This window comes from Barbus barbus, assembly GCF_936440315.1.
Source record: "Barbus barbus genome assembly, chromosome: 42".
NCBI lineage: Eukaryota > Metazoa > Chordata > Actinopteri > Cypriniformes > Cyprinidae > Barbus > Barbus barbus.
The window spans coordinates 23,677,113-23,694,142 of record NC_136720.1 but is presented as its reverse complement, the minus strand read 5'-3'; the positions used below and the strand labels follow the sequence as shown (position 1 = coordinate 23,694,142).

Genomic DNA, 17,030 nt, shown 5'->3' with positions numbered 1-17,030 from the left:
GCGGATGAGCTGTCTCTGGACTCTGACTCATCTGTGCAGATGGAGACGAGTCTGTTGTGACAGAGCAGTTTTTATATTCATCATAAATTTATATTTTTATATAAATGTACTATATGATATAGTAACTATATCGTAAAAAAATATGGTTTAAAGGTGTGGGGTGTTTTTTTTTTTTTTTTTGTCTTTTATAAATTAAATGCTCACCAAGTTTGCATTTATTTGATTAAAAATACAGTAATATTGTGGAATATTATTACAAATTAATATAACTGTTTTCTGTTTATATTCTATGAATATATTTTAAAATGCAATTTATTCCTGTGACGCAAAGCTGAATTTTCAGCATCATTGCTCCGGTCTTCATTGTCACATGATCCTTCAGAAATCAGTGTGATCATTTGCAGTCGCTACAATTGCAGATTATTTAATTATTGTTTAAATTAAATTACTTTGATTTTCTTAAATAACTAAATAAATCATTTAAATTATTAAATAATTGTTTAAAATAAATGCATTTTGTTTTATTAACTTAAATATTAAAATTTTATTGTTTAAAACTAAAGTCGGTAATTTATTTACATTTCTTTATGTTTTGGGCAAGTGTGATAATGGTCTTTATTGAAAAATGTACCCAATCATGATGATTCAAGAGCGTCCCTGTTTATGATAACGAGTCAAAAATGCTGTAACATGTTGAATTCAGAACATTCCTCTAAACAGCACCTGAGGAAACCCGCTGACCTGAGTCAGCACAAGTGCTGTGTTTAGCCTTAAAGAGATGAAATGAATGTCTGAAAGCGTCTCAGCCTGTCCAAACCTGTTCGAGGAGCAGGAGACCTTCTTAAGAAGGGCTTGGGGGCTGGAACACACCCATAGGAATGCCAAGGTGTGGGGAGGCAGCTGTCTGTTGGGTTTGGCCCCGAATCAAACCTTCTCACCAGGCTAGGAACAAGCAGTCTGATTGAATGAGAGGAAGCCTGATGTGCTCTGATTGGTGGAGAGGTTTACCCTGTGTGCATTGCTATCATATTTAGTCTGTTCCTCCAGACTATGAGATCTGATCTTCAAAGAAATGTGCTGATGTTTTACGGTCTGCTGCAAATAAGGTGTTTAACTAGCTGCGATTTAATGAGTACTTAATTTTAGCTCTAAAATCACAGCTTGATCCTAGATCTTAAACCTCTCATCCAAAGGTAAAACACTGTTGTAGACGGTTTTGCATTATTGCACTGAAAGTAAAGATTATGATTGATATATTGGAGTGCGTTATTGAGTACAGTAAATAAGCTACAATCACCCGATCATTGTCATAAATAAGGATGCTCCTAAATCATCATGATTGGGTTTATTTTTCAAGAATGACCACTAGCTGACGGTGCGTTATCACACTTCAAAATCATTACAATTTTTTTTTTTTTTTAATATTTAAATTTATAATATACAGTTTTATTTATTTAAGAAAATTACATGTGTGCCTACCCATAAATAAATGGGCATGAAATATTGTAATATTATTTTAAATATTGTTATTGAAATATTTAAATGAAAACATTTAATGCCATTTAAACAGTAGTTTAAATAACATAATACTGGTATTTAATTAATTTAATAATATATAATTCAAACAATTCAGTAATTAATTTAAATAATTTAATTCAATAATAATTAAATTATAATTCGGTAGGTAATTAAAATAATTTGTTTTAGATATTTTAGAAAAAATGTATAACGTGTACTTACCCCCCCCAAAAATAATGGTTTTAGTTGTTATAAATTTAAAATAATAATAAAGAATTAAAACTAAAATATTTAAATGAATAAAATTAAACTAATAATTCATTTACATATTTTTTATTTATTTGAGAGAAAAAAAAATCGTATTTAATGTAACCCCCCCGCCCCTTCCCCCATAACAAATAATATATATTGGACATTAAATAATATAGATTGCAAATCATTTCATTTTAAACTCTCACATTCGTGTTGTTCCTGTTTAGCACTTCACCGAGCTGCTGGATGATCTGTCCCAAGAGGCTTTGCTGGATCAGTTATTAAGCGACCCGTTCCTGTCCGGCCGTGGAGATGCTATGGACACGGAGGAGGATCTGACTCCTGCGTCTCCAGTGCCACCGCACATTCAAGCCGAGCACAGTTACTCTCTGTGCGGAGACTCGCGCCCCCAGTCGCCCCTCTCCCATCTGCCTGGGGAGCCCGGCAGCGACGCCGGTAAGACTCGGCCAGAATCTGCTTCCAGTTTCATAACAGAAGTCAAAATAAATATCTAAATGCAATGTAATGTGTATTTTAGGTGATTCAGACAATGACGAGTGGCCCATGGAGCAGGAGGATAAAGGGCTGAAGATGGAGCCTCTGCTGTGTGACCCATCGCCCATCCTGCTGCCCATCCTGACCCTCACTTTGACCCCCGAGGGTCCCGCCTCTGAGCCTGTGACTGACGCCTCGCTGACCCCTCCGGCCGCACAGGTCAGACCGCTCAGCCTGAGCACATGACCACACACACACAGTCAGTGGGATTTTATTGAAGTGCTGATTTCTGCTCGTATTTGCAGGTGAAGGAGGACAGCGAGAGTCTCAACCCTCAGATTAAACTGGAGCCGCACGAGGTGGATCAGTTCTTAAACCTCTCACCCAAAGGTAAAACACTGTCTCTGACATTTTTGGATTATTGCACAAAAAATAAAGATGTCGGAGTGCATTAATGATTACAGTAAATAACACACAGTCACCTGGTCATTATCATAAACTGTTAATGCGCTTGAATCATCCTGAATGGGTTTATTTTTCAATAATGACCTGACTGTACATTATTACACAAATAATAAATAAATGTGCTTAAATTGTTGTTTTTAATTATTTTAAATAAATAATAAAAATGTAATAATTAAATAATTTATTTTAGTTATTTGAGAAGAAAAAATTATTTAAAGTGCATATTGCAGGTTAAAAAAAAAATTCAAATGAATATATAAACTTGTATGAAAATACCATATGAACCGTTAATGCAGGATTTGAAAATGTTTTACATGACGCGAGGGCACAAATTTAGATGAAAAAGTGATGCTTTCCTGGACCGTTCTCAAAAAACGTTTTTTTTTTCAACATCGCGTCATATTACGTCACATAAGGGACCGCACTCTGCTTTGAGCGCGCGAGTCAGTGTGTTTTCGGTAGTTATTTTTATTTAAATTTATCGTTGTCATGGTGAATTATTGTATTTGTGGAGGTTGCACAAACTCCAGTCTGTCAGGACATCGAGTCCACAGGTTTCCTGACAAGAAATAGTCTGGTATCTTCCGGGCCTCGGTGCGTTAGTGCAGCTGAAGAGACTGGACTTCACTAATGCATCTGCTTCAAACACCGCGGTGGTGTGTAACTTAACCATCACTTTACACCGGAGGATTATCATCCAGGCGATATGAGTTTAACATGAGATGCTGAAGCATGAACTTAGTGAGACTCGGTGCGGTTCCTTCGGTGCACACAACACCTTCATCGGGTCCCGGTCAGCCTGTGTTCGGCCGCCGGCGGGAGACATGATGCTCACGGATCCGTCAGAGATGCAGCTCCATGAAAATGTCAACTGTGCACCGTAAGTCTGTTTTTTTTTTTTTTTTTTTTTGTTAACTACCAAATCAGTGAACATAATTATTTCAATAATGAGCCACAATGAGATGTGTATAAGTTGTTGTAAAGCACCGCAGCTAGCTTGTAAGCATTTGCAATATCGTTATATATTTAAAACCGTGTAAAAACGGTACCGTATGAGAAGGCATAACTGGTAAGTTAACCTCATTTTGCTAATATTATTACCATCACGTCTAGTGACAGCTTAGTGACATTGTTTGCACAGCTAATTGGTAATGTTTTTTTGTCATGTTGTGTGTTTTTAAGGCTTTGGGAGATGGGAGTGTGAAGATCTGAAGCAGAGGAGGCCAGCTGTTACGAACCACCTCTACTGGACCACAGCTTCCACTCCTGATGGAGACGCAGATGTGATGGAGGCCAAGTGGAAAAGCATGGCCAGCAGTGAATGTGATCTAAACTTGTGTTTGCTTCTCCCAGCATATGCCGTCTGAGAGAGGAATACTGCAGGTCACCACAGGCTCCAGGAGAACACAGCACTGTCATGTCCACTACACCTGCTCCTCTCTCCAGATCCCTCCAGTCATGTCCGCTACACCTGCTCCTCTCTCCAGATCCCTCCAGAGGATCAACATGATGAGGCTGTTGGTGTATCTCTATATATATATTAACAGTTGAAATGTTGTGTTTTGAGTTGGGTTAGTGGTGTATAAATAAAACTGAATTGAATTAACCATAAATGCAGATTTGCTTGATTGTGATTTATTTTTTATTGATTTTCAACTAAATGGGGCCAATCAAAATCTTTATAAAGTCCTCCTTCCTCTGTAAACTATCTTCTAATGGCTGACACAACACATGCAGTTAAGAGCTGTTCAGAACACCATAGGCCCAGCGGACAACTTGTCTGTATGCTGTCATTATTGATTGTTATACCAATGGCATCAAAAAGTGTTACTTATAGGTAGTCATGACCTAAATAGAGTTAACTTGTATAACAATACTTTCATATAGGCTATCTGTAGCACATACGGGTTCAGACAGCAAGCCTCAAAGCCTGGGTGTAGAGTCAGACACTACACATGAAGTGTGGGGGTCACATTCTCCACTAAGACCCAGTATGTAACGTATCTAACTCCCTGCAGCACTGACTTTCCTCAGCTGTGACCATGGCCTCGCATTTCCCACACAAGCACCTATGAATCAAAAATGTGTTTATATCTCTCTCTCTCTAAGAAACTACTATCATGTAACGTTAGTGTGGGATATTAACGAGTGTGACACGCCTGATCAACGCTTATTAGTTTCTATTACTGGTAGTATCAATACTAGCATTGCTATTGCCTGATTACATTAGCTAACGTGTGTATATCTGTAAGCTAACACTGATCTCTCACCAAACACCTGCCCTGTTCTCCTCACATCAACTCAATTTGTCTTCTCTGACCGTTGTTCTGTCTAATCCTGGCCTGTCCTGCTCTCTTGGCTGCATAGCAGGCTCATCATTTTATCTGTGGACCGTCATACGAGTGTAAATACACATTTAACATTTCCTCAGCGTCCGAACTGGCATCCATTGTTTTCCTGTGGTTTAAATGGGCCGCTCTCCCTTTTGATGCGTCACTTCCGGTGAAGTAAAATTCTCTCACAAAAACTACTATTTTAAAGAAAATCTAGTTCCTACATTATTTTTCTATACATCGACTCACTGGAGTCTCTAACCTGCAATATGCCCTTTAATGCATTACTCGTTTTGTTTGTTTTTTTTGCTAAATTTAATGCAATACATTTGTACTTATCAAAAAAGTGGGCAATTATAAATTTTAGTTTTTAATAATTTCATTTTAACATATATTTGTATTTAAATAATTTAAACAGTGCTTTCATAATTAAAATAATTTATTTTAGTTATTTGAGAAGATTTATTACATGTGTACTTAAAAAAATAATAATAATAAAATTAATTTTCAGTTTTCAATCATTTAATTGCAATTTATTTTTTCAGGTACATGTGTAAAAAGTATTTTTCATCTTAAATAGCTAAACTAAATTATTAAAATTATTAGCATACTGTTTAAATTATTTAAATTAAATTCTATTAAAATGAAATTATTCTAAACTAAAATCAGTATTTCATGTCAATTTAAGTATTTTAATTTAAACTATTTCATTTAAACAGTAATAATCAAATTATTTAATAATTTAAATTTATTTTAGTTATTTGAAAAGAAAAGACTAGATAATTACAAAAAAGGTATGAAATATTGTTTTTACCTTTAAATAATTACATTTTAATACATGAAATATTTTAATTGAATTTAAGCAATAATTTAATAATTTATTTGTTTATTTGAGAAGAAAAGACTAGATAATTACAAAAAAGGTATGAAATATTGATTTTACCTTTAAATAATTAAATTTTAATTTAATTTTTTTTTTTATTAATTTAAATCATTTCAGTAATATAATCATTTAAAATTTTAATTATTACTTTTATTATTTGAGAAGAAAAATAATTCAGAAAAATCTATTACAAATATTGGGCCACAGAATGCTGTGATTTGAATCAATAAGAATCGATCTGTAATGTTCTTCGTCAGGCCTGGAGTCTCTGCAGATGCCGCCCACTCCTCCCAGCTCTCACGGCAGTGACTCGGAGGGCAGTCAGAGTCCCGTTCACCCCTGTGCTCCCTCCAGTCCCACACAGACCCCCACTGTCCTCAAGGTGGCACCAAGAGCCCCGTCTTCTCTCTCCAGCTCTCCTCTGCTGACCGCAGCTCATGTGAGTACAAAGACATCTTGTTCATTAACAGACGTGTTGCGTTTTATTAACCTCCTCTCGTCTGATCTGACAGAAACTGCAGGGCTCCGGGCCTCTCCTGCTGACGGAGGAGGAGAAACGCACGCTCATCGCTGAGGGGTATCCCGTGCCCACCAAACTGCCCCTGTCCAAAGCTGAGGAGAAAGCACTGAAGAAGATCCGCAGAAAGATCAAGAACAAGGTAGGCGTCAGACCTCGGCCTCGCAAAACTGTAAAAAGATGCACACTTCAAATCTGAGTACTAAAATTAATATCAAACGCACTCATGATTTTCAGATTTCAGCACAAGAGAGCCGCAGGAAAAAGAAAGAGTACATGGATGCTTTAGAGAAGAAGTAAGTCTGATAAATACTGATAATATTTAATTAGCATATATAAATATAACACTTTTGAAAAATAAATAAACTTTTTCCACTCGAGTTCTCAGAGGTGTTGCAAATTTAAAGATCAAGTATTCAAGCGTAAAAGACTTAAAAGTTTTTAAATACATGTGTATTATTGTGAAGGATTCATAGCTGCACGTTATTTACAAGAAAACATATTTAAAAAAAATAATCTTCATTAAAGTATAGTAACCTGCTCCATTTCTGAAACCTTTCCAGTTTTTATTTACATTAAATATTCCTTTTCACCTAGAATTAAGTCAAATTATCAAAGAAAATACACATACATGTGTATATATTTATATAGATATATACTTAAAATAGAATTAAATTCTTAAAATATTAAATATTATTATAGTATTTAATACTTAAAAATTATGTAAATTATAAATATATGTAGATGTATATAAGTAGATTAAAATGTATATTTCACATACAGTTTTTTTTCTTCATTAAATATTCTTTTTTACATGAATATGTCACATGAAAGTAAAATGGGTTTCAAATCAAGTTTCATGTTACAGAAATTTACAAATGAAATATTTTTAGTAGCTACATGGAAACTTTAGGGTAAACAGCATGTGACATTATAATTATGATACATAATTAAAATGTAGAATAATTACATAGAATTATATATAAATTAAATTCATGTCAACTATTAATTAAAAGTACTTAAATTATTAATCATATATGTGTATATATTTTGATTAAAATATGTATTGCAGTTTTTTTCTCATAATTTTTTTTATGAGAAAAGAAAGTAAAATAGGTTGCAAATCCAGTTTCATGTTAAAGAAATGTACAAGTGCAATATTTTCAGTATCTGTATGTGACATTGCAATTCCCTCTTCATCCACAGAGTGGAGACCTGCTCCACTGAGAACAGTGAGTTACGCAGGAAAGTTGAAACTCTGGAGTGCACCAACAAGTAAGAGCCTCAACCCTTTCCAGTTACCTGCACTACACGTTACAGCGATCGTTAACTCATTAGCTGGTATTTTGATCTCACACTTTCTGTTGGGGGATGAATTTTCAGTCATTAATGATACATGCTATGTAAATGGTGCTGTATTGATTGTGTGGCAGGTCTCTGCTGCAGCAGCTGCACTCACTGCAGGCAGCGGTGGCAGGAAAGGTCCTGCGGTCCTGCAGGGTGACGGGCACCCAGACCTCCACATGCCTCATGGTGAGCGCTTCCTGCATCAACGTACAGCTGTGTGTGTGTGTGTGTGTGTGTGTGTGTGTGAGAATGAGCACTAACAGAAGCACTGCTGTATGTGTGCAGGTGGTGGTTCTGTGTTTTTCTGTGTTCTTGGGGAGTTTCTACCAAGGCCTGAGTCCCTGTTCCTCCATCACCAAAACAGACTTGAGCAGAGAGATCTCCATACAGGACTCGTACACCACTACAGGTATGCATGCTGGGATAGCGATACAAAAATATGCTGAGACACGCAACTTCTAATTAGATATGATATGCATTTGCTATGTAATCATACATACATTTGTGTATATTAAAATATATATTTTAAAATAATATAAATATCCAAATAATTGTGTACATAATATATGATCTCTTTACTCAGTTATATATATATATATATATATATATATATATATATATATATACACACACACACACACACACACACACACACACACACACATGAGCTATAAATAGATAATTTTATATAATTTGTAATTTAGTCATCATATTAACTACTAATATATTTTAACATATATGAAAAATTATTACTTTGTGTGAGGCTGTTTATGTGTTGACTAAAGTATGGATTTAGTATTAATGTAGAGGTACTTGAGCCGCTGTCATACTGAACATTTTCATATCGATCCAGCTCTAATACACACAGCACTCGTGCTGTAATTTGCTCATTATTCTCTGTCTCTTGTTGACTAATGAATGGAGGATTGGCTGGATTTGGATCCATATTAGTGGTCTGTGCCCCGCTCTTGAGCTGCTGAGAGTCATTATCAGTGCTGGAGTGGGCCAGTAATTATCATGCCTTTAAAAGCAGAGTGATCGCTTAATCATCGCTGATCTCTGATCTGCCCACGTCACGTTTCTCCCACGCGTGACATTCAGTTAATGCACCGCTTTAACAAAACACTACTGTACTAATAAAAGAGCTGTTTACACCTGATATTAATATCCATCTCAGGTGATACAATCACAAATGCTCAGCCGAGACATCTGCTATTAACAGCAAGAGAAAAAAAGGCCGGTTGTAATGTTTTAGGATATAATTTATTATTAATTATTAAAATATTAAATATTATAAAACATATTACAATTATTATGAAAAACAATAATGAGCAATAAAATTAATCAATAATTATTTAAATAAATAAAATTTGTTTAAAAAAATATTTTATTTTTGACTTTATTTTTACATTTTCAAAACCTAATTTTTTTTTTTTCAACAAACAAAACACAAACAAGGAACAGATGCTGTCAGAAATGCTTATAAATATTGCAAGTAAAATATATAATTTAAATATCTAATATCTAAAATATCTGAATAATTATTCTTATTAAATAATTATTTATTTTAATGTTTAAATATATTTACAAAATAAAAATAAGTATTTTAATTTGATTAAAAAGTAAAATCTTACATTCAAATATGTTTAAATATATATCTTAATAACTATGCCTTTATATGATCTAATAAAGATACTTTAATGTAATTTATTAATTTATTATGTAATGTTTTAGTTCAATAAATTTTACACACACACACACACACACACACACACACACACACACACATATATATGAGTGTATGTATGTATGTATGCATATTTCCCCTTCTAGGGAACTCAACGCTGCGTCCTGGTGGATACTTTGGGGAACGCTGTCTGCGTGACCGGTACCTGAAGCATGTGTAAAACAACTCCAATCCTATTGGTCCACGTGGCCCGTGACGTCATAGAGTACTGTACCCGAAAGTATAAAAGGGCACCTGCTGAATGCGTCACCAACTTTTGTTGTCTTTGGAGCCGTCTGTCTGTTGAACGTGTGTGAAACATCACCAGCCTCCGTGTTGGGGCTCTAACACTTGAGAGCATATTCTAACCTTTTCGTCTTTGTCTCGGCGATCACGCGCTCTTTGTGATGACTCACTTTAATGCGCTTGGCTCGCGTTTGTTCCTATTCCCGAGGGATGCGGGGCAAAGCGTTTGCATCTTGGGCTGTTGGCCACAGCTCGGTTTATCTCAGCTCGCGGCGATTGTTTTAATCTGCGGAGTCTGCGTACCCTTTACTATCGTGTTGCCTGATGCTGCGGATATTGCTCGTGTTGCTATAACGATGAAGTGTGAGCACCGAGTCGTTTTTAGCAGGGCGTGCGAGATCTCGGCAGAGCTATATTCAGCTTAGCCGTGCCTCTCTATTATTCATGTTATTGTGTGTGGAGAGCCTCGCTGGGCATGGATATACTGAATGCTCTGTAGAGTGAAGCTGTTAGCTTTCTCTCCCAGGGTGCTTCAGTAGTCTAGAGTGGTTACGGGGAATATTCCTTCCTGTGTTTAGCCTGGTGATAAGTGTCTCTGCTTAGAGTATAGCCATCTGCGGGTGATTGTGCTCCATCTCAGGCTGTTTTGCTTTGGAATATAGCAGTCTGAGGAAAGCTATGGTTTGGTTCCCCTTGGGCACACGCTTTCTCAGGAAAGCGCTGAAGTCTGAGGATAGCTGTGTTCCAGCTCTGAGACTGCTCCCCCTCGTGGGGTCTTTAAGTAGTGGTCTCTTTGAGCCCTTGCTTAGACTGTGCAGTCTCCCCTGTTCGGGTTTTAAAGTAGATGGCCCACTTCATGGCCTGTGAAAACTTCAGCCTTATCTGAAGGGAATGCTATTTGAGAATAGCTGTGTCCAGCCACCTAGTGTTATGGCCATTGCTTGCATCAGGCTTTGATCTGGACTAGTGGGTTTTATGTGTTCGCTTCTTAGCAAATCATTACTATAGTCTGGATCTTCCTATTGTGTGCCTCCAGGTCAATATATTGAGTGAGCTCACTAGCCTACTGTGGGACTGACACGGATTGGGAACCTCCTTAGTATAGTCACCTAAGGGTGGTTCTATTTCATCCATTGCCATGGCAGGAAGGGCTTACTTGGATACAGCTTTCTGAGGTTGACTGTGTGTATTAACTTGCCCTATCCTGGAAGTGTAGCTATCTATGTGGATAGCTATGTGCTAGCTCGGTGATTGCTCCCCTGCTTAGGGTTGTTAAGTAGCGGTCTACTTGGGCCCTGCCTAGATAGTGTTGTCTCCCCTTATAGGGCTTATAATTGGACAGCTCACTACTGGTGGTCTTGGCAGTTGCAGTGGTTCCCTTTTCCTAGAGCCTAGCTATCTGAGGATAACCATGTGCTAGCTCGGTGATTACTCCCCTACCTAGGGTTTTTAAGTAGCGGTCTCCTTGAGCTTCCCTACTAGGGTTGTAAGTAGATAGCCCACTCTTGTGGCAGCCTCATAGGAGGGCTTACCAGGTTTTTCAGGCTAGCTGTGTGGGACCAGCTGCTGATAGCTCGGTGATTGCTCCCCTTCTTATGGTTTTAAGTAGTGGTCTCCTTGAGCTCTACCTAGAGTGTGCTGTCTCCCCTGCTAGGGTTGTAAGTAGACAGCCCACTCTTTGTGGTCTGGGTAGTCTCAGTCGGTCCCCTTCTGGTAGCTTTCCTAGGTGCATGGCTATCTGAGGATATATATGTGCTAGCTCAGGGACTGCTCCCCTTCTTAGGGGTTTAAGTAGTGGTCTCCTTGCCCTACCTAAACAATGCTGTCTCCCCTGCTAGGGTTGCAAGTAGACGGCCCACTCTTTGTGGTCTAGGTAGTCTCAGTTGGTCCCCTCCTGTTCTACTATTCCTAAAATCTATGTTTATGGTAAGCGTACACGCTAGGTTCTGTGCGCTTTCTAAAATCCACATTGTGGTAAGTGTGCACGCTAGGCACCCTGCATACTTTCTAAAATCCTGTATGGTATGGGTTACGTGCTTGACTTCGTTCCCATTCTCTGAGTTAGTTCTGGCCCCAGTTCACTTTGGGCCCCACTCCACTTATGTATCTCTGACGATACTTCTGAACAGGGCTTCCTCTCGTTTTAAGAGAGTTATTCTGCTGAAGCTCCGCTTAGGCAGTACTATTAGTATGTAGGCTCTACGGTGAGCCTCGCTAACTGTCTCTAGCGCTGAGTGTAGTCAGGTCTCCTCTCGATCTAGAGAGTTGTCATGCTGAGACCTCCACTCTTTAAGAGCTCCTCATCTAGGGTTGAGTGTTAGACTTCCTCTTGTTAAGAGAATCATCTTGCTGAAGCCTCCACTCCTCTTTATTTGAGCCTCACTAGCTTCCTCTGGAGTTGAGTGTAGCTAGGTCTCCTCTCGCTTCAGAGAGTCGTTATGCTGAAACTTCCACTCTTAAGAGTTCCCCTACCAAGAGTGAAGACTTCCTAGGTACATGGGTATCTGAGCATATTTATGTGCTAGCTTAGGGACTGATCCCCTTCTCGGGGTTTTTAAGTAGCGGTCTCCCTGAGCCCTTGCCTAGACGGTGCCATCTCCCCTGCTAGGGTCATAAGTAGATAGCCCACTCTCTGTGGTCTGGGCAGCTTCGCAGGTAAGTTTACCAGGGGGTTTTAGTTTTTGGTCCTGTAGCCCCTTCCTAGGGATATAGCTATCTGAGGATAGCTATGTGACTGCTCCCCTTCTGGGGGGTTTTAGGTAGCGGTCTACCAGAGCCATAGCTTAGAAAGTGCTATCTCCCCTGCAGGGTTTTAAGTAGATTAGCCATTCCCTTGGTCTGGGCAGCTCTTTAGGAAGGTCCTTTTTCATAAGACTCTTTGTGTATAGCTATCTGCGGATAGCTATGTCCTAGCTAGGATTGTTGGTAGCAATCTTGAGAACTCCTCTAGGCTTCCAGCCTCTCAGTGGTCATATGTATCTGGCTACTATCGCTCACATAGCATAGCTATCTGAGGATGGCTGTGTTCTTAGCTTGGTTAGGGTGTTCAACCTTATCTGGTATCGGGCTCCCTCATTTTTACCAAGTTATGTGAGCGGCCCGAGGCGTCAGTGGCTTGGCCCCTTTCTGAGGAAAGGTTTGGTGTATGTCTGTCACCTCCTTGGTGCTCTCTTAACAGGTGGACAGGCATGGCGTGATTGGATATCGTTCCCCAAAGTGTCCACAGGACACAGCGTTGAGTTCCCTAGAAGGGGAACCTCTTGGGTTACTCATGTAACTATGGTTCCCCGAGAGGGAACGAGACGCTGCGTCCCCTCGCCATGCCTGTTTACGTCTCCTCAGACAACTGAGTTGGTGACACATATTCAGCAGGTGCCCTTTTATACTTCCGGGTACCCGCCTATGATGTCACGGACCACGTGGACCAATAGGATTGGAGTTGTTTTACACATGCTTCAGGTACCGGTCACGCAGGCAGCGTTCCCGAAAGTGTCCACCAGGATGCAGCATCTCGTTCCCTCTCGGGGAACCATGGTTACATGAGTAACCCGAGACGATTTGTGTGTGTGTGTGTATATATAATATATATAAATATATAAAATATCTAAATTATGAGTGTGTATGTGATCTAGTATGTGGGTGTGTATATTAATTGATGTAATGTAATTTATTTACATTAGATAAATATTTTTTACACAACACACAATAAATATTTTATTTATTTTATAATAAATACAACAGTAAATATTATAATATGTTTAAATATATTTATATTTAAAAAATTTAAAACGTATTTTAATAATATAATCTATAGAATTCTATGTCTGTATATAATCTGATATGCAGATAATTTATTTCCTATATTTTATATTTTATGAAATAAATGTTTTTCTCAAATACACGTTGGACACAATTATTGGCACCCCTAGAAATTCTTAAAGTATGAGTAAAGTATCTCTGAAGTATATTCCCATTCATATTCACAATTTTGAGCACTCCAGGGTGATTATGAACATGAAATTATCCAGCCATGGCTTCCTGTTTCACAGAAATATAAATAGGAGGGAAAACAAAGCCCTAATTCCCTTAATCATTCATCACAATGAGAAAAAACAAAGAATATATTTCTGATGTGCAGCAAAAGATAATTGAGCTTCACAAATTAGTGAAGTGGCTTTAAGAAAAGAACTAGAGCAGTGAAAATTCCCATTTCCACCATCAGGGCAATAATTAAGAATTTCCAATCAACAGAAAATGTATGAAGAGGACGTGTGTCTATATTGTCCTAATGCACGGTGAGGAGGAGAATTTAAGTGGCTAAAGACTCTCCAAGGACCACAGCTGGAGAATTGTAGAGAAAGGTTGAGTTTCGGGGTCAGAAAACCTTTTAAAAAAAGTCAAACAGCACCTACATCACCACATGTTGTTTGGGAGGGTTTCAAGAAAAATTCTCCTTGCTCATCCAAAAACAAACTCCAGCATATTCAGTTATCAGACACGACTGGCTTCTATGGTCAGATGAAACTAAAAAAATGAGTTTTTTAGCAGCAAACACTCAAGATGGGTTTGGTGAACACAGGGATAAAAAGTACCCCATGTGTACAATGAAATATACTGCTGTATTTTTGATGCTGTGGGCCTATATATATACATACATACATGCATATATACACGTGTATGTATGTGTGTGTGTGTGATCTGAAACACTTGCATCTGAGACCATTTGCATCCGTTTAATAAAAAAGCAGTAAGAAATGTCCTTCATGAAAAGTTTGTTCATTTCCACAGTGAGGTCCCGGAACCTGTTGTCCATTCCAGAGCACGGTGGTCTGGACGAGCCTCATCCCGTCGGGCTGGGCGGGGATTATCCTGAATGGGACCGTCAGGCCGACGTAATAGCTGCTTGGCGTTTAGAACAGCAGCTCAAACTGGAGCAGGCGGAGCTTCGTCAAGCAGAGCCCCGCCCTCTTATGCTACACACCAATGAAACACGAGTGCAAAAGGCCATTCTCATAGACCTGCACTCACACAGGTAACGACTGTCCTTCTGTGACTGCTTCGATTTGATGACACATGGCTGCTGAACACTGGGTTTTGTTTTGGCAGGTCAGATCAGTGGTCAAACGAGACGGCTAAAGTCATACAGCTGGAGAGAACCGTCAACGAGACGTCCTGAGATCCCTGCAGCGGCGGGCCATAGGCTTCATATTTATAGTATTGTTTTACTTAGATGTCCTTTTTTTTTTTAATAAACACAAAAACTCAAAAATGTATTTTTATTCCATTCCAGCAGTATATAATTTTTTTTATACTCATGTACACTTTCTTTTTTTATATCCTTTAAATTTTTGTTTTAATATTCTTTCTTTTCCTTTTTTCGCCTATTTGCCCCGTGCTACTGAGATTGTGTAGTAATATATTGAATTTGCATCCGTTTTCATATTCACATGACAACGATGTAGCATGTCAATCAAAATACAGTTCCAAAGATTCATAAAAATAGAACAAAGATTCAAACTGCATTAAGATTGTAGACTAAAAGCTCTGTTTACGGTTTGAAGATTGCGAATTTCCAAAGCATTTGTCTGAATATGTAAATATTTGCAGTATCCTGTATTGTAAGTGTTTTGGGAGAGATATGAATTGATGTGATTGATGTAATGGAGATGTTTGTGGTTGAGGGCGATGAAAGCGGGACAATATGGACTTGACATGAAAAGGACGGATGCTCTCTGTCCCTGAAGTCCCTCGTATGACGTTGCCCTCTTTATTAAGGACAGATGGCCCTTTTTGTCCTCATCTGGCCACCATCCAACCCCTGTCTGCGCTCTTGTGGGAGTAAAAGACGCTCGCTGACAAGTCTAGCGTTCTCTTGCTCTGATATGAACGAGTCCTGAGCGATCTGCGTTCAGCCGTGCTGTGGACTCACTTGCACTGCGTCCCTGTAGAATTGATCTGTTATTTATTATTTTTAGCATGCCTGCCATCCTTTTATCCTGGAAACGAGCATTTTGAAGGAGATGGTTTTGTCCTGATGCCATGCATTCAGATGCAAACGTTTGTCACGCAACATCCGTGTCAGAAATGGTGTGCGTTTCTTATGTATTTGGAATAACGTCTTAACTATATTACACTTTCATTGCATCACAATGCAATTTCAGGCTCTTCCTGAAATCACTCTGCCTTATGTCCTCTTTTTTCTGCGAGGAAATAAATATTTTCCTTAGTAAAAGCATTGTAAATCAGGCGTCTGAGCCGTCATTTTGCTGTGTATCCATGTTGGCTTTCTCTATATTAAATTAGCCTGATTTATATTTGTTGTCTTACTAGGATGTTGAAGTGAAGTTTTATGTCATCTAGTTGCTTGACTATTAATTATTTTCATTACGACTGGATCTGCGTTGTAATTTTCCTATCCCTCAGAGGTTGTTTTGGTAACACTTTACAATAATGTGTCATTTGTTAACATTAATGTATTAACTAATATGAACAAACAATGAATAATACATCTGTTAAACTATTAATCTTTGTTAATATTAGTTAATAAAAATAGTTGTTCATGTTAGTTCACAGAGCATTAACTATGTAAACGAGCACAACTCGTGATTTTAATAATGCATTAGTAAATGCTGAAATTAACATTAAGATTAATAAAGGCTGTAGAACTATTGTTCATTCTTAGTTCATGTTAACTCATGTAGTTAACTAATGTGAACTAATGAACCATATTGTAAAGTTTTACCGTTTTTTTATGCAAAAGAAAGGTGTGTTCTTCACATCAGAGAGTTGAGATGATGCACTTCATACATTAAATCACATTAGCCAAATTGAGTTAGAAGAAAAATGCATGTAGTCTCTAGACTCTCATGACTTCTTGGAAAAATTGTATGTTAACCCTTGGATAAATGTGCTGTTGTGGACATATGGAGGTTATTCTTCAATTATGGCAATATTTCTAGGATATTTTGGGGAAATGCATTTGTTCTAGTTTGATAAATGATTCAATGTGCCATTTTTTATTAGTTTCCTCATTTTTAAAAGGACGTGCTAGGATGTCCTGAGAAAAGAGCAATTTATTTTTGTTTTTGACAAAGTTAAAAGTTAATTTATTGCTCACCCAAATGTTTCTCTATCAAGCGGTATTTTTATTTATTTTTTTACTATCAATTATCAAAAATTGTTAATTATCAATATCAAAATGCACATTAATTGCGCGTCATCCTTTTTATTTATTATTATTATTTTAAT

General features: G+C 37.8%; 1 protein-coding gene across 1 annotated transcript in view; it reads left to right on the top strand.

Moving 5' to 3' along the window:
- LOC306861802 (cyclic AMP-responsive element-binding protein 3-like protein 2) overlaps positions 1–16,799 on the top strand; it is a 28,092-nt gene extending 11,293 nt beyond the window's left edge. The window contains exons 2-12 of the mRNA XM_079404285.1: positions 1,998–2,226; positions 2,309–2,484; positions 2,571–2,655; positions 6,204–6,385; positions 6,459–6,605; positions 6,701–6,759; positions 7,670–7,738; positions 7,897–7,996; positions 8,096–8,219; positions 14,571–14,814; positions 14,889–16,799. Of these exons, the coding sequence (XP_079260411.1) occupies positions 1,998–2,226; positions 2,309–2,484; positions 2,571–2,655; positions 6,204–6,385; positions 6,459–6,605; positions 6,701–6,759; positions 7,670–7,738; positions 7,897–7,996; positions 8,096–8,219; positions 14,571–14,814; positions 14,889–14,958 (1,485 nt within the window). The 3' untranslated portion in view covers positions 14,959–16,799. The remainder of the gene's footprint in view (positions 1–1,997; positions 2,227–2,308; positions 2,485–2,570; positions 2,656–6,203; positions 6,386–6,458; positions 6,606–6,700; positions 6,760–7,669; positions 7,739–7,896; positions 7,997–8,095; positions 8,220–14,570; positions 14,815–14,888) is intronic.
- Positions 16,800–17,030: the final 231 nt, after the last annotated feature.